This window comes from Centroberyx affinis, unplaced genomic scaffold (genome assembly GCF_046629955.1).
Source record: "Centroberyx affinis isolate AG114_WGS23_722 - 3 ecotype Tasmania unplaced genomic scaffold, CSIRO-AGI_Caff_v1 ptg001676l_1, whole genome shotgun sequence".
Taxonomy (NCBI): Eukaryota; Metazoa; Chordata; class Actinopteri; order Beryciformes; family Berycidae; genus Centroberyx; species Centroberyx affinis.
The window spans coordinates 196,061-220,147 of NW_027280096.1; the positions used below are offsets into that span (position 1 = coordinate 196,061).

General features: G+C 40.3%; 1 protein-coding gene across 1 annotated transcript; it reads right to left on the reverse strand.

Moving 5' to 3' along the window:
• Positions 1-316: 316 nt before the first annotated feature.
• Positions 317-23,920, reverse strand: cenpe (centromere protein E). Its single transcript, XM_071528434.1, has 57 exons — positions 23,806-23,920; positions 23,027-23,139; positions 22,422-22,511; positions 22,168-22,286; positions 21,958-22,077; positions 21,454-21,535; positions 21,268-21,335; positions 21,119-21,193; positions 20,704-20,755; positions 20,492-20,579; positions 20,044-20,173; positions 19,608-19,727; positions 19,322-19,471; positions 19,082-19,232; positions 18,851-18,944; positions 18,332-18,686; positions 18,107-18,163; positions 17,773-17,940; positions 17,441-17,515; positions 17,021-17,089; positions 16,584-16,715; positions 15,689-15,866; positions 15,214-15,359; positions 14,652-14,945; positions 14,296-14,442; positions 13,994-14,173; positions 13,446-13,625; positions 13,121-13,273; positions 12,597-12,818; positions 12,397-12,489; positions 12,218-12,301; positions 11,890-12,006; positions 11,388-11,504; positions 11,072-11,299; positions 10,890-10,973; positions 10,443-10,526; positions 9,971-10,132; positions 9,451-9,684; positions 9,022-9,105; positions 8,772-8,888; positions 8,440-8,661; positions 7,938-8,033; positions 7,768-7,851; positions 7,459-7,554; positions 6,982-7,062; positions 6,742-6,879; positions 6,434-6,622; positions 6,116-6,325; positions 5,608-5,811; positions 5,234-5,437; positions 4,858-5,034; positions 4,303-4,415; positions 3,906-4,003; positions 2,825-2,960; positions 1,896-2,221; positions 1,764-1,808; positions 317-505 (listed from the first exon to the last, which is right to left on the reverse strand). Exons 1-57 carry the CDS (start codon positions 23,859-23,861, stop codon positions 426-428), a joined length of 7,767 nt encoding a protein of 2,588 aa, XP_071384535.1. The 5' UTR covers positions 23,862-23,920; the 3' UTR covers positions 317-425.
• Positions 23,921-24,087: the final 167 nt, after the last annotated feature.

Genomic DNA, 24,087 nt, shown 5'->3' on the forward strand with positions numbered 1-24,087 from the left:
ATGAGATATTTTGTTTGAGCTTAGAAACTCCTTCAGCTGATCACTCACTGAGGTTTCCAGTATTTTAGCAAGGACAGGCAGTTTAGCAATAGGACTATAGCTGTTTAAAAGTGACTCAATAAATTCAGTAAACAGATTAAATAAATGTAGCAAGTCCTTTCACCATTTCTTTATGTAGTTCTCATTTCCCATATTTAATGAAGATCACACGACAGAAACAAAAATTTGTCAATTAAATTTCTTCAAAAAAACTAAAAAAAAAAACCCAGATACCAATCAAACTCCATGTGAAAAAGTTTTATTTCTTTTTGGGGAATAAAAGTAGGACAATAACACACTTGACAGAACAGTGAAAAATAATAAAAGGAAAACACATAAAAAACATTTAAAATACATAAAAATTGCACATATGGGACAACTAGGCGTTACTGGGTTTTACAAAGATCAGCTTGCTTGGGAGACAGAGGCCACCATTCCTCCTTCGTGTCCGCACCCGCAGCCGCATCTACAAGACAGAAGACGTTTATAAGCCAAAGGAATATTGAGCTGAAAAGGTTTGACAAAACCAGACCAAGCTCACTGCTCTCCAACATCCTGTGGTTACGCTGTTCATAACGCCGTGAAATCACCCGACCGTGTTGTGGACAGAAAGACACAGATGTTTTGCAGACCCTTTTTATTTTGCTCATATAAGAACAAAATATTAGAATTAAATATGAATTGTGTTTGCAAATGTGATGATGAATGAATAAAAAGGTGTTTGGATGAACATGTTCCAAACTGTGACAGTCACCCACCATCGTATGAAGCTCCTGCATTAAAAACCTTAAGACATTTTTTTTTTGTTACCAAGGTGTAAATGTCTTTTATGTTTCAAATCAATAAAGTTCAAAAGTGTTATTTCTATTCTTATCGATTGCTGTTGGCTAGCTATTCGTTTCATATCAAATAAATGAGTTATCTTTTCACTGACAAAATCTTACACACTATATGCATGGGACAGGAATTACATTGGAACCTTATGGAGTTAGGACTATGAGCTGTAAGTAAGACTTAGTATGAGGAAAAAGTCTGCATTCATATTAGTGCTGAAACGATTAGTCAATCAATAGACAGAAAATTAATAAATTATAATTTTGATAATCGATTAATCGTTTTTAGTCAGAGTAACAATACCAAACATTTGCTGTTTACAGCTTCACAAACACTAAGATTTACTTAGTGTACTTTTCTCTGTTTCATCTCATAAAATGAATACTTTGGGCTTTATTGGCTGGCAAACTGTAAAAATGTAAATAATATATGGTGTTTAAACAATTTTAAACAAATCGAATTGCTGTGACAATCTTAGAAGAAAAAACGACAATGTATTTTGTATATGTGCAACTACTGGACACCTTGCAAAATTTATCATCAGGCAGTAGTCACAAAGTAAGAAAGTAATTGCTTTCTGATTCAAAATATAGTGCTTGCCCAATTTTGTGCCTGAGATGTCCGTCCTGAACAAATAAGACTTAATGTGAATATTTAAATACAAAAAGTGTAAATTGATCAATCCAAGGAGAAGCCCATCAGCCCTGATTCAGGTTTCAAAACCAATAATCATCACAGAATTGTTAACATTGACACAAAGAAACAGTGGAAGCATCGTTAAGTGAAAAATCCAAAATGTGGTTTTTTACCCCCCAAACCAGTGCACAAGCTCCTGTTAGTAAAAACCCCAGTGATTTCCCAAACACACAGATAGACTTTACAGCAATTACCCTCGTCTGCACTTTGAGAATCCTCATCGGGAACACATGATATTTCTGGCAAAAGAAACAGCCGCGTTGTTTATAACATGAAAAACGGGCAAACTACCGTACAAAGGAGGTAAAACCTAAGCGTTTGCTTACCTGGAATAGTTCCAAGGTTGGAATTGTCGAAAAACTGCTTGGGACAGTTTCTCGACAGCGACTCGGAGCTCGCGTCGACGTCGAAGAACCTGCTTTTGGGAGAGTCGAGGAGAGAGACCTTGGCGGAATCCAGCAGCTTCTTGGGAGAATCCAGGAACCTTTTGGGCGAATTGAGGAAGTTGGAGCTCTCCGAGGTCATGGGGAGTCGTCTCTTGGTGGGAGTGCAGGGCGACAGAGGCTTGTCCGGCACGACCCGGCTCTTCTCCTTCAGCTTGATGGCTCTGCTCTTCCACTTGGCGATCTCGGCTTGTTGGCTGGACACCAAGCTGTTGTGGCGGGGTGACCGATATCAGAGCAGACCGTAACAATGCATTTAAATCACATGAAATGTCAAAGCATAAGACTTACTTTTTCTCTGAGACTAAAAAAAGAACAAATTTACAAGGATTTGGGAAAAATGGATTCAGTATATAACACCTATACAACAAGATTTTGTGTAAGTTTAATTTCTTTTCTTTTTTTTCCTTGTTAAATTTGTGATTCATTATAAGAGCATCCCCTCTATTCATAAAAACAGTTCATATTCTAATAATAATAATAATAATAATAATAAAAGTTTTTGGAAAGACAAGAAATGTAGCTGCAATATCCTATTTCATTATTGTTTTTCCCTGTGTGTGTGTGTGTGTGTGTGTGTGTGTGTGTGTGTGTGTGTGTGTGTGTGTGTGTGTGTGTGTGTGTGGATGAGAGTGTGGAGTGTGTGGGAGAGTAGGGATGAGGATTATGGATATACATGGCTATAGACTAGAATTTATTGTCTGCATTGAACTGATTGTAACAGATTTCCTGACTTTTCCAAAATAAAAAGATAATTTTCAAAAAAAGAAATTTCAAAGCGGTACGACCCGTTAACAGGTCGATGCCGTTACCTTTCCAGCTCCGTTATTTTGACATGAAGCCGTTTGACTTCCTCCTCCAGTTTGGTCTTTTCCAGGAGAATGCTGCTTTGGACGACCAAACCCTTGGGGTTGGTCAGTCTGGCATACAGGTCCTCGCCCTGCAGGACTGAATTCAACATTCTTGCATTAGATGAGTGTCAATTATCCGCCTTTTGTACATTTTTCCTCTTGAATTAGGTGAAAAATACACTTTGAACAAAAATATTTCAAAGATCTTTCGAACGTCCAGTTAAGTTCAGTATACACACTTTGGCAAATTTGCCTTTGAAGACTATTATGTTAAAATTGATTTTGCCACTGTAGTTTGTTTTAATGCACCCATTTTCTTCCTCTGCATCACCTGTATCTGTTGATATGGGTGAGTATTTTGACTGACATGTAGCAAAGTAAGCCCACAAAGTTACATGTGTGTTCATGAAAACAACATGTAAAATTGAGAGCTACTCCAAAGAGAATGAACTCAGAAAGTTGGTATAGGTGACGATGATACAATGATACATACTGGGTCTAGTACTAGTAAAACCTTAAAGACACACTGTGGGTTCACAGAATACTTCTGTCATTTGTTGTCTATGGAGTCAATTAAAATTTTACATCTGAATGACAACACAGGTTCAAGTCTTAGTTCTGTTTTTTAAGCAATCAGCATGAAATTGAGTATTAAAAAAAAGGCATATTCACTTAATTACATCTACTGTTTCCAGCTCTGTTTTCAGTCCACTTACTCAACCTGGGTAGTTGCAAGACGATGGGGAATCGTGAGGCAATGTACAGATTTTTATGAGACAAAAATATAATCTAATCTACTATAATCTAATGTATTATCTACATGTATTGTGATTTTTATTTTTCTGATACATACTTTTCCCCCCTCATAAAATAAAAAATATTTGAAGCCTCTACATGACTCCCCCCCAAAAAAAAAATTCAATAAGGAAAATTAAAAATCACATGGTATTAAAGTTCCCTAATCTGGATGTTCACAACTGCAACAGAGGAGTGCAAGAAGGTATCACTGTGTTTTTGGGGGTTGCGAGCTGAAAACACTTACATGACTCCTCGCCCTGCTGCTGCGACTTCCTCAACGTCTCCTTCAGCTTCCTCAGTGAGTCTTCCTTGATATTAATCAGTGTGGTCATCTTCTGGATCCTGGAGAGAGAAAAAATAAACTCTGTCAGAACAATCAATCATGTGATCATAAATCCTGCGACGGTTTTCCTTTAAATAAAATAAGGAAAGTGGGAAGAAGGCAGCTGAGAAGGTTCGGACAGCATTTGATCCTAATCCAGCAGTAACACGTCATCATTTATTATCCACCCAACACGTCTTGGAAAACACATAAAATAGAAGGGAACCTCCGATACTTAATTGTAACTCGAACTCAGTAAATCAGACAAGAATGAAGGAATAAAGAAACTGAAGTCAGACTGAAGCCAAAGGAGCCTTACTCTTCTTGGTGTTCAGAAGATGCCGATGTCAGCTCCACCTCCATTTTGAGCAATTTAGCCCGGAGTTTCTCCAGCTCAACAGCGCTGGGTGATGCGTTTTTCTGCGCATACTCCTAAACCAGAAAAAGAAAACAGATGGTAAATATTACAAAGGGGACTGGCCATGTAATATGATAAACTTCAAGTAGTCTTGAGCAAAAATCAGGCCACAGTAGAATAGCTGCAGTGCAGAAGTATGTGCATTTCTGAGCCATCTTTCCTGCAATGGCATTGGTAAACAATTTAAAAATGTCATTACAAAGTGCAAATAATATATTTTCAATGGAGAGCTTGTGAATGGGCAAGCCATCTCCTTTGTGATTTTTCTGACCCACGATACATATTGTCACAGTTTGTATTGCGATATATTGCATTTCAATATATCATCCCATCCCTACTTTTCATGAACAGTGGATCAAAGTTAGGTCCACTTTTTGTTTAGCCTCTCCTGTAAAGTTTATCAAAATCTACTTAGGCCTTCTGCTTCCAAGTCCTTGATATATCAGTACTTAATACCTCAGTCTTCCGCAGTTTGTACTTGAGAGATTGGATAGCGTTCTCTTTCTCCTGAACTTGTGCACAGACATCTTGCAGCTCCGTCTGCAGGAGCTGGGTGGCCTGTTTGTGGTTGGAGACCCTGTCGTTGGCTTTGACCTGGGCCTCCTCCAGCTGCTCAATTTGTACATTCAGAGCCTGAAAAACAGAAAAAAAACACTGTCATGTCTACTCTTAATGAGAATTTACACAACATAATCACAGGTAGCTCCAGAAAAGTATCGCTTGATGACACTGCAGATTAGGGTCATAATTTAATTGTTCACAATCAACAGAACCAGATGTGCGATTCTATTCTAGGGTGGATTATGCTTCAACACGAGTCAGGCAGACATACTTTGACTTCTTTCTCAGAATGCTGGAGTTGCAGGACAAGTTGCTGATTGTCCTTCAGAAGGTCGACCTCCATTTTGAGCGGAGCGCTCTCCAGCGCCTGCAGCAGAGTGGAGGTCTTGCTTCTCTCTTCTCTCAGCTGAGCATCAGCCTGAACTTCGAGCAGCTCCAGCTCTTTGGACAGGGCATTGTGCTCATCAAGTATGCCCTGCAGAATTTAGGTGTAAAATAAGACATTGATAGATAAGCAATAACACTGAGGGAAAAACATTGCAGAAAACACAGAGTGCAGATGCGCCAATGAGGAGTCAAACGAAATGATGAAAATATTTAGTTCCAGTGCCCGTTTCTGATCAGCAAAACGGTGATGAACTCTACCTGCAAAGTCATTTTCCTGCTGTGTGCCACTGCGGAGCGGCTGTTCAGCTCGCAGTTCAGGATGCTTTCCAGTGCGCTAAAGTTGAGCGGCTGGTTGGTGCACACCGCCTGCAGCTGCTCGTTGAACCTTTCCCCCTCTCTGAGCAAGTCGCTGGGGTAAGTAGCCATGTTTGCCCACAGTTTCTCCAAAAAGCTGGCCATTTTCTGCAATCCAAACACAATATCGCATACCTCATTTATCACAAAGTTGCAAATAGACATGTTGAAGAGATACGTAAACATTGTGGAATAAGACAGAAGACACACTGGGAGCAGGGGGACTTAGCGGTTAGAGAGATCACTCTATAATCCATAGGTCACAAGTTTGACCCCCACAATGGCCAACATGTCCATCAATAGCCATGTGTCCTGTCGAAGTGTCATCTACCTGCTCATTTACTCATTCTAACACACTCCGGATAAGAGAAATCGCTAAATGCCTAAAATGTAAGACTATATTTTCGCTCACCTGAAGGTAGAAGTCTCTCTTATCCAGCAGCTCAGAGAGTCTGTGCTCCCACAGAGGCTGGAGGTCGTCTTCCTTCACAGAGTAGCTGGGAGCCTGCGCCCGGCACAGCAGCACATCCTGCAGCCGCCTCTCCTCAAACACGGCCACGTCTTTCTTCACCAACTCCTCAAACGACTTCTTGCAGTCCTGGGCATAGCATTTTTGCAGTACCTGGAGAGAAAAAGACCAGGATTTAGTTATTAACGGATCACGGATTATTATAATTATGAAACTAGAATACCTCAAACTAAATCCAATTGGTTGCTTAGTAGCATTTACCGTAGTATTCCTCAGGGTCCTAATAGTCTGCACCCAAAGTTTACAGACAGCGCTGTGGGTCTTTTTGGTGGGTATCGGAAGAGAGTGGGGGTGCATCAGGGAATATTGCACTTGTAAGACCTTTTCCAGCGGTGTGATGTTGTACTTCGAACAACTGTCCGCAAAGAGCTGGAATCTACCGAAGGACTCCTGTAAAGATATGCGTTAAGTGTCACTAAAATCTAGTCAGTTTCTCATTGAAGTCTACTTGTGTTTCTTTGCGTATGCCATCCAACTGTTGATGTATAAGTATTAAGTGGTAACGCTACCTGAAGCTGCAGAGTTGAGTCCTGGAGCCTTGATGACAATCCTCCTGCTGTTGGCTCCTTGACGTCGTTGCTGCTCTGATCCAAGCTAGTGAGCTGCTCTTTGAGCACCGAGATGGTCGTGTTCGCTTCACTGAGCAACTGATAGGAGGAGAGAAATGAGGAAATGAGGAAAACTCAAACTGGGAAATCGAGAAAAAGTCCAAGAAAAAACAATCACTCAGCTGGACTTTGTTGACAAACCTGATGTGAGGCCTCTGTTTCGGCTTTAGCGTGAATTTGCCTCTCTCTGAGCATTTGAAGCTCCTCCTCTAGTTGCTGCACCTGTGGGGAATGAAGAGGAAAGAGAAACGTTCATAGGTTGTTCAGAAGAGGCATCACAGCTAATCAATGGCAATTACTCTGAAACAAAAACACCACTTAATGATTTTTGAATGCACAGAGAGATGGGCCTTGTTAGTGATCAACTGCATAGCCACCTCAAATCCCCAGCCTCATTCCCTTTAATGAGGTAGAATAACTTGTCATGGAGACATCACTCAGAGGACAAATTATTGGTAGTGTTAAATGCAACTCACTTTAAAAAATTAAAAAGAAAAAAGAAAAGAAAAGCCTAAAGCAGATATGATTTTTCTACAAATATTTCTCTGAATGCTGTAGTGTATAACTGGTGATATTTTCTTGCTTTCTAATACCCTAACTTTCAAAATTTGAGCTTACCTGTTTTTTGAGTTGAGCTTCTTTCTGCTCTTTCTCTTCCCGCTGTTGGGTGTTCAGATGTTGCTGCTCTTTTAATGAGGCTTGGACCTGAGTCATCTGCAGGGAGAAGAGAGTTGAAGTATTTGAGGCACATTCCCGATCCAACATCTAGTAACATCTCAGCACTTGAAGAGACCTAAAAATACTTCCAGACAACCACCATTTGGAAAATATAAACACTCATGAAATGATTGCTGGAATCATAATATAAGTCACTATAGATCATTACTGAAGTTATTAGCCACCTAATAACTAAAGAAGACCTCTCACCATTTCCATCTTGTCCTGCAGGTCTCTCTGAAGCCGACTATTCTCCTCTGCAGTATTTGTTTGTTCAGTTTTGAGTTGCTGGATCTGGACAATCACAGGACAATTGTCAAAAACAGAAATGACAAAAAGCAGTGACATTAAAACTTGGGTAGAAAATGATGTGGACTTACTTCATGTTGAAGCTGGGCCTCTTGCTCCCCTCTCTCAGCCTGCTGCTGCAAGTTGAAATGTTCCTGCTCTTTTAGCTCTTCCTGAATGGCACAGATCTAGTTGAAAAACAACATAAATGAGTTGTCAACATACGACTACTTAAGGCTGCCAAACTCTGGGATATGCATTTTTGGAGAGAGCTGTGGTGGAATCATTTAAAATATGCCAGTACTGTTTTGCTATCTGCAGTTAACACAAGAGTTGTTCATGTTCTCTGTCGCTAGCTGCAGTCAAGCTCAAACTTGGACTTGAAGCTTACAGAGGAAAACAGTTTAAGTTCAAGGCTATTTAAAGAGCTCAAAAAGCTCACAACCCCCAACAGTACTTCCACAAAGCTCTATCATACGGGATTCTTCAATGATCCCTTTCAGGATATTTTTAGTGAGAGAACCCAAAGGTGTTGAGCGACTCCCCTTGGATCATAGAAGAATCCAAAATGAACATATGATTTGTAGAGCGTACCGTTTCCATTTTCTCCTCCAGCTCTGCTTTAAGCTCATTCTTCTCCTGTCTCAGTCCCTCCAGTATCTGCTGTAGCTGGTCTCTCTCCTCAGTGAGAGAAGCCACTTTAGAGAGCAGCTTCTCCAACTCGTCTGTGGAACTGTGGAGTCTGGCTGCCTTCTCAGACAGGAGCCCGTCTCTCTCTGCTTGAATACGCTCCAGTTTCTCTGTTAAAGTCCTCATCTGCGACAAAGAAGGGAGGAGTTAAAATGATCATCTAGCTCAGAAGACAAGCATTTTGTATTTCTTTATATGCGATTTATAGGTGACTGATTGTGGTACAAGTCACTGACCTGCTGATCTAAAAGACATTCCTTCTCCTGACTCAGTTTCTCCAGATCAGAGTTCACTTGCTTCTGTTCTCTGAGCTCCTCTTGCATTGAATGCAGAAGACCTTGAGTTGTTGTAGCCTTAAAATAAAATGAAATACCAAAACATTGAAATACTTAATCAACTATTAGAAATCAACGGGAACTGTGTATCCCAAACAGCTCAAATCCAAACTAAATAGATTTGATTTTATAAACTGGTACAATTCCTCACCATCTCCATGTTATTCTGCAGATCATTCTCCAGCTGGCTCTTCTGCTCAGTGACAGTCTGCAGAGAGGAATGAAGCTGCTCCATCTGTGGAAGAAAAATAAACAAAACGAAACAATCAACACACAAGTCATTTTGATTGCATATGAGAACTAAATTTAAACTGTGACTTGCAAATAAAATTTGGGAGCGCTGGTAAAACTTATAATGATTTGAGTAAGACATACAAAAAAATTTAAACAAACACAATAATCACAACAATAAAATATATAATAGACAAATGACCAGAAATATTACACAATATGAAGGGCCTGATTATTATCAACATTTTTTTTTTTTTTTTTTTTACTGTTTTTTTACCACATCGTGTGCAGATGCTGAAGCTGTGAAAAAAGGACAATAAAAACCAATCTAAACCAATCTGACACACACCTCAGTTTGTAGTGTTTCCATCCTCTCCTCCAGCTCTGCCTTGAGCTGGTTCTTCTCTTGTCTCAGTCCCTCCAGTATCTCCTGCAGCTGGTCTCTCTCCTCAGTGAGAGAAGTCACTTTAGAGAGCAGCTTCTCCATCTCCTCTGTAGAAGTCTGAGTGTTGGCTGCCCTGTCAGACAGCAGACTGTCTCTCTCTGCACGCACACTCTCGATCTCCACTGTCAACCGCTCAATCTGTGGGGATTGAAGAATGAACAGCTAATTTTAATTTAGAAGTGAAGTATCCCCGTATGGATTGGCCTGCTCAACATAAACTTATCAAGATGAAAACTGGCCAAAATCTGACAAACAGTTATGGTTAGGTAAGTTCAGAGCCGAGCCGTTTCAAACTGAATGGAGTTTAGACATTTGTCAAAAAGTCAATCAAACTAATCAGGACTTTAAGAGACAAAGACTGTAACCAGCGTTGGGCACAATGTCTCTTTTATACTCTTTGTGTATAAAAGAAATGTAGCTTTGCCTGGTTTTGAAGCTCTTCTAGTTGGAAGGTATTCTCTGCACCACCCCCACTGCTCGCTCTGCTCTCCAGCTCGGCCTTTTGAGTCTTCAGGACGTTGACTTCTTCCTTGAGAACTCTGATTTTCTCCTGAGCCACCCTGAGCTCCTCTTGGTTCTCGATCATCTGAAAAATTGTTGCCACCAGATAAGTAAACCTGACCTGTGCAGAACTTTCCTGCACATAGTCACAAAGTGCTGTACAAAAGCAGGATCAAAACAAACCCAACCAATCTGCTATAATAAAGGGAAGCCTTTGGCTGCCTCAATTTTAGGTTTTAATATTAATCCAGTTAAAAACGATAAAAGAGATTAAAACGCCATGGTACATATAATCTTTGAACTTTAAGCGAAATTTTATGCTTTTACTCTTATTTATCCAGTCATAACTCATTTGAGTGTTCTGAAAAAAACAAAAACAAAAAAAAAGGCCTTACCATCTCCACATTCTCCTGTAGATCAGCCTTCAGCTGGCTCAACTCCTCTTTAGTTCGCTCCAGTTGCTCCTCAAGCTGCTGGATCTGCAACACCGTACAGCATTAAATCGATCACACACACTTAAGGAATACTTTGGCATTTTCCGTTTTAGTCAGTTAGTTTTCCTCCCCAGGTATTTGTCAGCCTGAGGAAACAGCTGAGGCATGAGCAATTCAAATAAGTAACAAGCTAGCTTTGTGCCCTCACTGGTTTTACTGAGAAATGCAAATAATGCAACAAGTTGTTTTTTGCTTTCTGAAAGACTGATATTCAAAATGTGTTCCCCATTTTGTGACAAATGCCTGTTGAACAAAAATAACACTACAATTCAAAACATCAAGGTATCAATTTTAGCTATGACATACCAAGAGAATAACTTAACCACTGCACATGAGACATGATCTGACCTGTGCAAGTCTTTGAGCTTGTTCTTCTTCTTTCAGCGACTGCTGCTCAAAGCTTAGGTGCTGCTGCTGCAACTCGCCCTGCATCTGAACGACATGGACAGTGAACAATCAACTGAGTTCCTACACATTAAAAAAGAATACAGTTTTAGATTGAACAAATGACAGATGCTCTCAATTTGTACCATTTCCATCCTCTCCTCCAGGTCTGCCTTGAGCTGGTTCTTCTCCTGTCTCAGTCCCTCCAGGATCTCCTGGAGCTGGTCCCTCTCCTCAGTGAGAGAAGAGAGTAGCTTCTCCAACTCTCCTGCATGAATGTTGTCCTTCCCTTCGCTATGGAGGTTGTCCTTCTCAGACAGGAGACCGTCTCTCTCTGCTCGCACAGTCTCAAGCTCCTCAGTTAGAGTCTTGATCTGTCCGAATGGGAAAATTTCAAATTAGCAGTCAGCTCAATGAACATAAAGGACCGTTTTAAAATCTTTCATTAACATTTTAACTCACCTGTTGCTCTAAATGAGATTCCTTCTGCTGACTCAGTTTCTCCAGGTCAGAGCTCTTCTGCTTCTGCTCTTGGAGCTCCTCTTGAACAGAATGTAGAAGCCCCTGAGTCTCTGCAGCCTAGAAATGGAGGAAAAATGTGTACCTCAAAGGATAGAAAAGGGGGACCGCAACTGAGAGGTTGCCAGTTTGAATGCTTGGATGCTTGGCCTGGCTAAGAAAATATAGATAGGGAAAATAAAAGAGATTCTCTCTCACTCACTGACATCTAATTAACAAAACCTCAAAATTTTCCAGTGGAGCTGCTGAGTGGTTAACTCAGCAGTTACTCTGTGGTCATACTGGGCAGCTCCTGGGTGAGTGTGTGAGTGAGTGAGAGAGAGTCCTCCCTCCAAAAGCAAGTACTCCCCCCCAAGGCCATTGCTACAACAATGAAGAATTTGCTTTGTTAACTAAGAATAAGATCTTTTCTAATTGTTTCATAAACATGCTTCAAGTAACAAACCTGTTGTTCAAATTGAGCTTGCTTCTCTTGGCTTAGTCTTTCCAGGTCAGAGTTGATTTGATTCTGCTCTTGGAGCTGCTCTTGAAGAGAATGTAGACGGCTTTGAGTCTCCGCAGCCTAAACATGAGAAAATAATTTGCTTTAATAAGCACTTTGTGTGTAGTTGTGTTGTAAATGCACTTTGTGTATAGTTTATCAAAATTTTAAATTTGCACATAAAAGAACAAATTACAAAAACACAAGCTTGTTCTTTCACACCACTGGCAGCATGATTACATTGAAATCCTAAAACCTCAGATTCAAGTTGACCAAAAACACAATCCCTCACCATCTCCATGTTATGCTGCAGATCACTCTCCAACTGGCTCTTCTGCTCAGTGACAGTCTGCAGAGTGACATGTAGCTGCTCTATCTAAAGGGGGGAAATGGCCACATTAAAAAATTCAAATATTTTTACATTTCCAAAACATCCGTCCATCAGAATGTCAATAGAAGACTCTCCCTTACTTGTTGTTGAAGCTGGGATGCTTGTTCGCCATCTGCCTGCAGTTCTGAGTTTAGCATTTGTTGCTGGTTCAGCCCAGTGTGGGATTGTGCAACCTGTGAAAGAAAAATGTTTCTTTCCTTTTTTCCTTCCCAGCAGTGGCTTTGAATCAATATTTGTAAATTGACAACATTTTAGAGAAGTAAAAAACAAATTAACACACCATTTCCATCCTCTCCTCCAGGTCTGCTTTGAGCTGGTTCTTCTCCTGTCTCAGTCCCTCCAGTATCTCCTGGAGCTGGTCTCTCTCCTCAGTGAGAGAAGTCACTTTAGAGAGCAGCTTCTCCACCTCCTCTGTAGAAGACTGGGGGTTGGTCGTCCTCTCAGACAGCAGACTGTCTCTCTCTGATCGCACACTCTGCAGCTCCTCAGTTAGAGTCTTCATCTTTCAAATTGTGGAAATTTCAAATTAGCATTCATTTACTCATACACAGGATATTATGCAACCACCCCTTGTGGTATTTTGAGAGAGTACCTATGTAGATACCTACACTTGGATGTTAAAGGAAAGCAAATTTCATCTTTCAAATTGGGGACAATTTCAAGTTTGTATTCGGTTTATTATCAAAGAATATTTATAGTAAATCTTTTTAGAGATAATCACAGACTATTTCAATTACAGGGTTCCAGATAAGAGAGCATACTGCACAAAGAAACCTGGTTTCCTGATGCAGCACAAGGTCTTACATGATTCTGCAGCTCCTCTAGCTGGAGTATAGACTTCTCATTGGCAAGACTGTCCTGTGTGGACATCTGTGCTGTCTCCAGGTGTTTGATCTGCTCCTTCTGCTCACGATTCTTCTCCAGGGCTGTCCTGAGCTCCTCTTGATTCTCAATCATCTGTTATATAAAAAAATTATAATAATCTCACTTATATTAAAAGGACTATGCTTGAAGTACTGAGACAGGCCAAAACAAGCGTTTACAGCAAAGGCTCAAAACAGTTGAGGGAAATTAACAAAACTGTTGTCAAAAGCATTTTCACATTTGGATTATCTATGCAGTCACTCACCATCTCTATATTCTCCTGCAGGTCCGTCTTGAGCTGGTCTCTCTCCTCAGTGAGAGAAGTCAGTTTAGAGAGCAGCTCTTCCATCTCCTCTGCACAACTCTGAACGCCGGCCGACTTCTCAGACAGGTGAGCGTCTTTCTCAGCTCGCACTCTCTCAAGCTTCTCAGTCAGCTGGTTTAGCTGGAAAGCAAAACCCATTTAAACTTGTTTACATTGATGACAAATGTTGCTTTTGAGATTACGTTTATGGCATTACTTCTTAATTGGATAGTTTTAAATCAATGTGACAGGATGAATGAGAGCAAGAGAAGACATGCAACAAAGGCCCTTAACTTGAGAAAAATGGTAAGCAGCTTAGCATCCCAAGCTTTTATGAAAACCAACAGAGCAGTTGTAATTTAAGAAATGTTTATGACAGAGTTGCAAAAAGAATAATTTAACCAGCATTTAAAAAAAGTGAGAATCTCAAATCTCGAGCGTGTCAAAGGGCTATGCTCGAAATTCAAGTGACAGTCACTTGGATTAGCTACAGTCACTTGATAACTCACCATCTCCTCATTTCTCTGCAGGTCCATCTTGAGCTGGTCTCTCTCCTCAGTGACAGTAGTCACTTTAGAGAGCAGCTCTTCCATCTCCTCTGCAGAACTCTGAACACCGACTGACTTATCAGACAGGAGAGCGTCTTTCTCAGCTCGCACTCTCTCAAGCTCCTCAGTTATTTGGTTTAGCTGGAAAAGAAAGAACAATTTAGAAGTGGCTTGTTTCCATTGATGACAAATTACTGAGAATTATTCAGAAATGTCAGCTTTACAACAACAATATAATTAAACAAGTAGCATCAGTGCCGCACTTGTTCTTGAAGTTCTTTGCCAATCTCCTCTTCCGTGGTTCTGGAAAGTTCGCTGTCAGCAAGCTTCTCCTCCAAATCCTTCAGCAGTTGTTGCATCTCATTCAATTTTTCTTCAAGCGATGCTCGTTGCCGGTCACTCTCGTCAAGCTAAAATGAAAACAAATCATAACTTTGTAGTAAATGATATGATATGATATTCCTTCAACAGTACAGCCTGGTTCCAAAAAGACACCTTTCTTATCAACTGGTCTCAACATGGCTGGTGAATACATAACTTTAATGAGATTACCAATCCAGAGAGACACATTCTGAAAGATAATCAAAAAGCATCCATATTCACAGGAGACGTAGCTCACCCTCAAGCCTGTCTCTTCCGCAGTAGCCAGGATCTGGCTCTTCTCAGCATCGGAGCGCTCCAGGTCTGACCGGAGCGTATCCAGCTGCTCCGTGGCATCGGCACACCTCTGACTCAGGTCCTTTTCCCTCAGCTCTGCGGCGCTCAGCTCTCCTTGGACTCTGATAATCCCATCCTGGGCGGTCTGCAGGGACTCCCTGAGCTGCTGAGCTTCCTCCTGGCTGTGAGCTTGGGTAGAGAGCAGGCCGTCCCTCTGGGTTTGGACAGTGCACAGCTCCTCAGTCAGCTCACACACCTGGGACAGCAGAAAAAGACAAAAAATAACGTCAATGTGGTGGAAGATTCATTCTACTTCATTCTTGCTCCACAGCAGTTTGCATTGTTATCACATGATAACAGTGGATCCTTGTCAAGTGCGGCAATCGTCCTGCTACTTTGAATGAATGACATCTAGCCATTTCCCCAAATGAAATTATATACGGAATCTGACAGGTTTCAAATTTCTAAAATAAATACTTTTGATCAAGTCTGGTAATGCAGAATGTGTTGGATGGAGCGCTCACCTGCTTCATGAAGTCGTTCACCTTATCTGGAAGTGAAGACAGCTCCTCCAGCTGGGCTTGGAGGGCTCCCTCTGCGTCACGAGAGGCAGCCAGCTCCTTACTGAGGTTAGCCACTGTTCTCTCCAGCTCCACGCTGTCTATGAGATCTGAGAACAGTGAACTCCATCTTAGAACATCAGACTTTACTGACTGAATAAAGTCCACATAAAAATGTCCTTGTACCTTGCTTTCTTCAAATGGACTATGCCACATGCCAACCTCATACCCTCAATTACACTTCATACTCTCATGCGCAGAACCGTTTTTTAAATTACTGATTTCAATTTTGCTGTTTTTGGCGACACTTTCTTATATAAAGCTAATTAAGATAAATGTACTTGGTTGAAAGGGCGTCAAAAAATAAACTGATTAAATTCTACAAAAAGCAAAACATTAAAATGGTTATGCTACCCACACCACCCGACTTTAGACCTACTTTTCGGGACTTTGCCATCCAGGAGAGTGGTGAGCTTGGTATTCTCTTCGAATGCAACATTCAGCTCTTTTTGGAGGTCCGTCTGCATCTTTCTGAAACGCGATTTCTCTGCCTCAAGTTGAGAGCGCAGAGTGTTCACCTCGGCCTCCATTTTGTCAAAGCTGGTAGTCAGGGTCTCCTGGAAAGGAGACCATGGAAAGAAACAGAGGGTGAGGCAATGTGAATTAGAATCACTTAAACCAATAGGCACAACAAATCAAAAAGGTATAGTAATCTGTCTTGGTGACACTAGAACAGGCATATTGACATGTTACAGTTTCACAATATACAGGTATACATGGTACCAAGGCAACAGGACCTCACATACAATAGACAGACTATACATATCACACTCGTTAAATAATAACCACCTTTTGGAAAAAAACAAAGTCACACCTCCTAATACAAAATGATTGATAGCATAAAATGAAAACAAATTGTGGTGCCTTTTAAAAGGATATTAAGTAACCAAAATCTTTGTTTGGCAAATTGATCTTTTACAGTGTGTATACTCAATATTCCAGAAAAATGGAGATGATGGATGATCTTTCAATAGTGATCAGTTGCAATGCATCCATTTTGAAAAATAAACTCTTCTCACATACATTAAACATTGAATAGCTATGTGCATACAAACAGTATGGCATGGCCATGTTCAGCATTTTACCAGCCAATTTTTAGACTACATAAAGTAGCTGGAAGAATAAATAAACCAGCCATAGTAAAGATTTACAAGTATGTATTTTTTTATGCATTTTATCCCATAATTACATTCATTTGAGTAGAGGGCCACTGTCTGAGGCAGGACCGTGTGTGTGTGTGTGTGTGTGTGTGTGTGTGTGTGTATCCCACTTACATCCCTCTCCTTGAGGGCAATGTTTTGGCTGCGCAGGACGGCCCATTCCTTCTTTGTGTCTCGACTGAGTCCCTCTGCGTCATCCAGAGAGCGGCGAAGCTGCGTCACCTGCTGCACCAAGTCCTTTCCGCTCTGGAAGGAGGCAACATGACAGATTAGGCCCGAGTCTCAGACTCAAGACCAAAGCTGACCTGGTTTTCATGATCTGAGTCCTGCAGATTGTGGAACTCTGGCTAAATCTGTATCTTCTTTTATATCTTTGCTTAAAAATCACTTTTATGTCATCATTTATCTTCATTTGTCTTTTCAAAATCCCAAATCAGTTTCTTCTATTTATATATAAGGCACTTTGTAAACTCTGTTTTCAGATAAGTAGTGATGAGGTAGGCTATACCCTACCAGTAATGAGACAGGCATTATAAAACACACTAACATACCATGCTCTGAAGCTCCTCTACCCAATCAGATTTCTTCTTCAGCTCCTCTGACATGGTTCCCAGTTTGGTCTTCAAAAATAATAAAAGAGGGGTTTTACAAAACTGTCACAAATGAAAATTCTCCCCTGTGATAGTCACAGGGTTGCTACATATTTTCCATTTCAAAATTCCCTACGTTTGCTAGACCTGCATTTCTTGACTGTAATTGAAGATTGGCTTGGCAATATGACTGTCAACTAGGCCATATCACTCTATAACTTACAATATTATTATTAATTATTCCTCACAGAAAATACTGTCTGACAAACACTTTTATTCTTTTACAAGTCTTCTTTTGAAAGTTTCCAGACCAGAAATTATTAAATAATTTAACAGATTTTCCAGCCCTGCATTCAGCTGTCTAATAGCGTGCAGTCTTACCTCAAGCTCTAGGCGTTTGAGTTCAGAGGATTCGACGGCCTTCTTCAGGGAAGAAATTTCATTTTTCAAATCATCCTAAAACATTTAAAAAAAATTAATAAAAAATAATCACACTTCATTAAAAACAGGCATATGAGAAACAACTTCTAAGTCTGAAACCACTTTGAAAATTGCATTCAGTAAAGCAAATTAATTTGCCTTGTGAAAGAAAACAAAAGCAAACAAACCCAATCAAACATTTTACAACACATCTCAATATAAATTCCACTGTCCTAGGTTGTGTTGCCGTTACCATGATTAAGTAGAGTCTGAAATGAATAAAAAAACATTACCTCATGTTCTGTCCTGCATGCGTCCTCGAGACATTCAAACTCATCCATCTCTTTCCTTTCTTCCAGTTCCTGAGAAAGTGCAGCGTTCTCCTTCTGAAGGCTTTCAGTCTGCTCAATCAAGTTATCCAGCTCCTGCTTCAAATAATGTCGCTCAGCAGCCACCATTTCCTATAAACAAACAATTTGATCTGTGTGAGGACCATCAAAGCTGACTAAAAACCCAAGTACAACCATGACGGGTGTAGAGAAGGTATATGGTCCCCAAGAAGAATTAATGGACTGAGAACTAAGGGCAATTCCTACAATAGACCACTATTTAAAGACTCTGCATTACCTTCTCTGAAACCAGGGTCTCACACAGCTGGATGGTCTCTGCAAATTCCTTTCTCATCTGGAAAACAAGGTACAGAAGCTTAGCACAAAAACAAGCAAGCCAGGTCTAAAACAATGAATATAAAAGTGTGCAAAGGGTCTTATTTCATGCCTCTCTGGATTATAATCTAGGATTTCTACTCTCACTTCTAAAACAGAGGCTGGGTATTCTAAACATATGGCAAACCTGTTCGTCAGCTTCACCGGGCGTTTGGCTCTGTTCTTCTAGTTGTCTTTCCAGGTCTGCAACTCTCAACTCCAACGTCTCAACAGCCTCTAATTTCTGCTGAGCTTCTGTCTGGAGCTGGAGCTCCAGCTCCACCACCCTCTGTTCCGTTGTCTCCATTTTCTCCAGGGCTTCCTGTTTCTGCTGGGCCTCTGCTCCCAGTTGGAGCTCCAACTCTGCCACTTTCCCACCTAAAGTTTCGGCATTCTTCATGGCCTCCTCTTTCTGACGAGTTTTAATGTCCAGCTGCAGCTCAAGGTTGGACACTTTATCTGAAAGCTCATGCATCCGGTTTGGAGATACAAATTCTTTGGGACTGGAAAAAAAAACCCCAAAAAAAAACATACAGATTACAATTGTGTTCAATTACTATAGCCTTCTTTCCTACAAACACTCAAAGGCCAATTCTGACATTGTATTACCCACAGATGTTATAATTTGATCTTTTGAAATAGATACTAGTACTATGGCAATGTTCACCTGTCTCCAAAGCTACGAACAGTCACAGAGTTCTGATCCATGTCATACGAAGGCTCATCAGGAATTTCCCAACGAGAATCAAAGTCCTCGTCATCTGACAAAATACAGAAAGCAGCCATTGAACAAAATAAGAATGAAGTGCATCATGTGTGAATGAAATGGCCATTGTATCATATACATTATGATTTGCAATGTGTGTAGAACGAAATATTCATATGAGCTCATTCTTACCTTCGGCCAGCTCCGATAAACAAGACCGATCAGCTTTCCTCTTCCGGGTTAAAGGTTCGGCAAAACTGAGGTCCGACACACCTTGATCACAGTCCGATGATTGGGCAAGCCGAAGCAGCTTTCCTCCCCATGTAACCCTTCGTTTTGGCATCTGGATGGACGACAGAACAAGGAGGGTCATAATGAAGAAATGAGGAGAAAGCTACCTAAATTTTAAATCACATTTTGAGCTGTAGTTACCTTTTGGACAGGAAAGTTTGAGCTGGTGACGAGAAGTTTGGTGAGGTTCCTGATCCTGTCCTCTTGTTCCTTCTGGAGCTGATCCTTCTCTTGCAGGAGCTGGGAAAGAACCTTCTTCTCAGTCGCCGTGGTCTGTGTGACGGAGGAAACCTACAGTGGGGTGTAGATAATCCAGACGTTAGTGGGTAGATAATTATGCTGTAATGGAGCTAACAGTATTGCAGAGATAGGAGAAACAAAGAGCATGACTCAGGGAAAATAATGAGTATAAGTATTTTAAACTTGCCTCGTGAAGCCGTCGCTTGAGGTCCACTATTTCATTGCGATACCTTTTGAGCAGAGCCCCGTCATCAGACACCTCTGTGACGTGAGGGTCATTCTTCATGTTCTTTGCAGTACTGGCAAACTGACAGATGAAATGACAAACATTTCTTAAGAGAATAAATTCAGTCAAACATCACCAGATTTGTTTTTTTGGTCACCGTTTCATGCTGTCCAGTGGTTCAAATCTCATTTTAGAATTGCATTATAACTGTACTTTCTGGACAGATTGTCTTGGATTTTGGGAGTTACCTACCCTGCTCTAGTCTTTATCAACAAGCCTCAAACAAGGGGCCAGAAAACAACTAATACAATTATTATTAGTATAGTGATCAAGAATCAAATGTCAACAGTGAGTTAATATAAAGGGTCCAAGACAGAAATCTAAAGATTCCACCAACCTGAAGAGTGCTGAGAGTTTCATCTAACGCGACGGGGGTGATGGTGCAGATGATGACCGTTTTTGCGTTCCCACCCAAGGAGTTCTGCAGGATACGGGTTAGCTTACTGTCTCTGTAGTTTGTGAAACCCCTGAATAGAGAAAATGCCATTTGCAAATTTCAATGCCTTGAATTTATGAATTTAAGTCATTCCAAAAACATTCTCTTGTTCTTATGTTCTTAGACAGTCCAACCACACTGTGAACCTTTGTGTCCGGAGTCATTTCACACTTGTACAATGTTTGTTAGAACTTTGCCTCTTAAATGTGGTTTAAACTCAAAATTTACAGTTGTTAGAAAGGAATGGTATTTTTTACTTTAAGTAGAAATTAAGCGCTATTCATAGTTTCATAATCTTGAAATTCAGTCAGTCAATAACATTAACCAAGTGTGCCAATTCTTCACCCACCTCTGGCTCTCATCAGACAGCTTCTTGATCACTTGGCCGAGTGTGAACAGGCTACGATTGATATTGCAACCTTCCTTGAAACGTGCGCCTGTGATATCAAAACAGGTAGATTACTTGGGTGTACAGAGTAACTCAGTTACTTCTCAAATAAGATCACATCTACTAAGCAGTTTATGCGGCTTCTAACAATAATGCTAACTAAAACAGCTTACCTTCCGCTCCTGTTTGACTTGCTCTCTCTGATCCAGCCAGATCAACTAAATTCTGGTGGAAAACGGATAGGAAAATTGTCATTGAGCAAATAATAGTCATAACAATAAATGCACACACAAGAAAGAAAGAAACACACATGCACAAAAGAAAGAAAGACACACAAGAAAGAAAGAAAGAAAGAAAGAAAGAAAGAAAGACACACAAGAAAGAAAGAAAGAAAGAAAGAAAGAAAGAAAAAAGAAAGACACAAGAAAGAAAGAAAGAAAGAAACAAACAAACACACAAGAAAGACACACATGCACAAAAGAAAGGCAGAAAGACACATACACACAACAAAGAAAGACAGAAAGAAACACAAAAACAGAAAGACAGAAAGAAAGACAAAAAGAAAGAAAGAAAGAAAGACAAACTTACCAAATGGGACACAATAATGGCCCCGTCAGCATTTTCACCCAATCCTGGGTCACTCCTTATACGGCTCTCCAAGATCTGAGGGGGAAAAAATCATGAAACAGAGCGCCGACTTCTCTAAAATCCATCATGCCGCGTTGAGCTTTGCTTACCATTCGGAAAATCGTGTGCGAGCGACTGCTCCGCTGGTTCATTTTTGTCTTTCCGTAATGCCGATTTTCTAGAGAGGCAGGTGGTGGAGTCGATATGAAAAAGAAAACATGTGGCTGTTAAACTCAGTCTGCAGTGATTACATGTAATGATTCTTCTTGATAGATGGTATTAAGCTCAGATCTTACTTTCTCCTTTCCGAATCCAGGCCAGGGCTTGTGCAGGAGAAGTAACCAGTTCCTCAGTCAGGTCAGCAACATAAATGTTTTTCTGCACACAGAGGAATTGTCAGTGCACAATTGCATATATGCATCATTACATCATGCAAAACTAGCAAGTACATCTTGTTAAGGCTTTTGCAACCAGGGCTCATAGACTTTGGAATGACCTTCCTAAGGAGCTTAGGCTGTCTAAATCAGTATTATCTTTTAAATCACCTCTGAAAACTTTTATAGACTTGCATTCATGTAATGATTCCTTATTAATTGTCATTAATGTCCCTTTTATGGTTTAGTTAAGGTTCTTGTCTTCATTGCTTTTGCTGTAAACTTGATGTTTCCCTTTTATTTTTACTCCTTTGTAAAGAGCTTCATAACTGTGTTTTGAAAAGTGCTTTATAAATAAAGATTATTCTTATCATCATTATTATCTTTTAAAAAAAAAAAAAAAAAAAAAACCTCTATCCCACTTACATTGATTGTCTCACGGACTTCCAGAGGCTTTCTCTTCCAGCTGTCAACAAGCAGATCAGTAACGGTTTCATTGTAGATTTCCATGTAAGACACACGGAGAAGGAACTCCTTCTTTGGAAACTAAAAGACAAAAGACGAGCCATTGGTCACAAATAGCATGGATTATACAATAAACTTCAGCAGATTTCAAAGATGTGATACAACCCTCACATTTTTAATAGTCTGGAAGACATCTTCCATGGCCAGAGGTATCACTCCTGGAATAAGGTCGCTCCCCATCATGGTGAAAGTCTTTCCAGATGAAGTCTGCCCGTAAGCAAATATGGTTCCTAAGGATCAAACATGGAAAAGTTAAATATATACAAAAAGAAAAGGTTATGCTGCCACATGTTCATTAATAAGGTGGTGAAAAGGAGGGGGAACGCTGCACTACAGGGCAGGTTATATTCAATTTAAACACGTACCATTGTATCCCTCAACAGTGGAAACAACCAAAGGCTTTGCAATGTCCTGGTACAGCTGATGAGTTGTTTCATCAGCACTGAACACTCGGTCTGTTTAAAAAAAAAACCCAAAAAAACATGAAATTACAGCAAAAAAGTACAACAAAATATATTACATATGACATTTGGTGGATGCTTACATTCTCCTTATAGTAATCATGAGTGTATGAATCAAATTCCAAATCATGTGCTGCCATGCTCAACACATTGAGCTCTACAAAGACCACAACATCCAATAAACACATTTCCTAATTTGTTATAAGTTAAATGCTGAGATTTTACCAAATACTAAAGATTCAGATGGAGGTCTAGACACCTTGGGGTTCTTAGTGATGCTGCACTAGCTTGAGTTTGCAAATTGCAGCATAAAATATCGAATAAACTAATCTGCAATTCATGCTTTCATTGGAAGATCATTTGATATAACTGTGTCTTAAAGACTTCAGGAAAAACACATACTCACAGATGACACAAAAGCAACCTCAAGCAATCTGCAATCAACAGTCTGTAACATGCAGTTTTCAAATACACGGCTGTTGTTGCTGGAACATTGTTGCAAAACATACCAAAACCAAAGCTCTTGGTCGGATTCCCATCATCAATCTGCTGGATGGATTTCTTCTCAGCTTTCCAGTACAGCTGGACAGGCTCGGCATTCTCTGTGGCAGCAGTTTCCTCCCTGCAAGGAGAGACATTAGTAGTCCATAATATCCCAGGAAAATAGCGACTCGCAAGAAAACAAAGACTTTCTTAGTTCAGCGCTGCTCTGTGACAGCGAGTGGGTGGCTGACTTGTGACAACACCAACATGTTTTGGTGGCATCAGCCCTACAACATAATCAACTGTTTAGCAAAAAGGAGAAGCTGAAACTTTCCACTTGTCCACAATGTCTCCAATTCAATGTACTGTAGTGTAAAGGCTCCAGGTTGTCTCTTAATAACGTCAGATTATGGGCTTGGTTCTCTGGTGTATGGTGTAAAGAAAGCCACACTTAAACCACAATTTAACTACATGCACTCGTGATTAAGTTATTGACATGTTGGTATATGTAAACAAATATTGCTTTAGACATACAATAGTTTATTTAACTGTTCAGGATATTTATTTGTTTGTACATAGCGAGTTAAAGAAGTTCGCCAGGATCTATAGAAATCCTATACAGACCACTAAAACAAGAGGAAAGTGCAGTTCAAATAAATACTGGCTATACAGTTGATTTTGAATAACCTTTTGCCGAAACCACTGAATCATTGTTGACGTTAACTAATAACGATAAATCGGCGTTAGCTAGCGGTAACGTTAAGTTAGCTGAAGATTTTGTCTCTCATGTTGGCTCAAAACTCACCGCTCGATAAGAGGACGCACTCGAACACAGACTTTAACGGCAGATTCTTCCGCCATTCCTGTTACTGTTGAACCACCCAATAACCATATAATAACTATACCGAAATTAGAAAAAACTAAATCATTGCTCGCAACAAACTCAACCAACAACTGTAACGCCTGGCAGTCGCTTGTTCTGTTTGAAAATATGCGCTTGATTCTGATTGGTGGACGTCATCATGTGGGTCGATCCATAACGAGGGGTGGGGATGAAAAAAATGACTTATTGGTTACGCTGGTGTGG

Excerpts from the sequence above, each read along its gene's own strand:
- cenpe (XM_071528434.1), bottom strand. The coding sequence starts at position 23,861 with ATGGCGGAAGAATCTGCCGTTAAAGTCTGTGTTCGAGTGCGTCCTCTT. Across the intron at positions 8,889-9,021 it reads TGCAGAATAACATGGAGATG|GCTACAACAACTCAAGGTCT; the intron begins GTGAGGAATTGT and ends TTTTATTTTAAG. Across the intron at positions 8,034-8,439 it reads TGGAGGAGAAAATGGAAACG|ATCTGTGCCATTCAGGAAGA; the intron begins GTACGCTCTACA and ends TTTTTCAACTAG.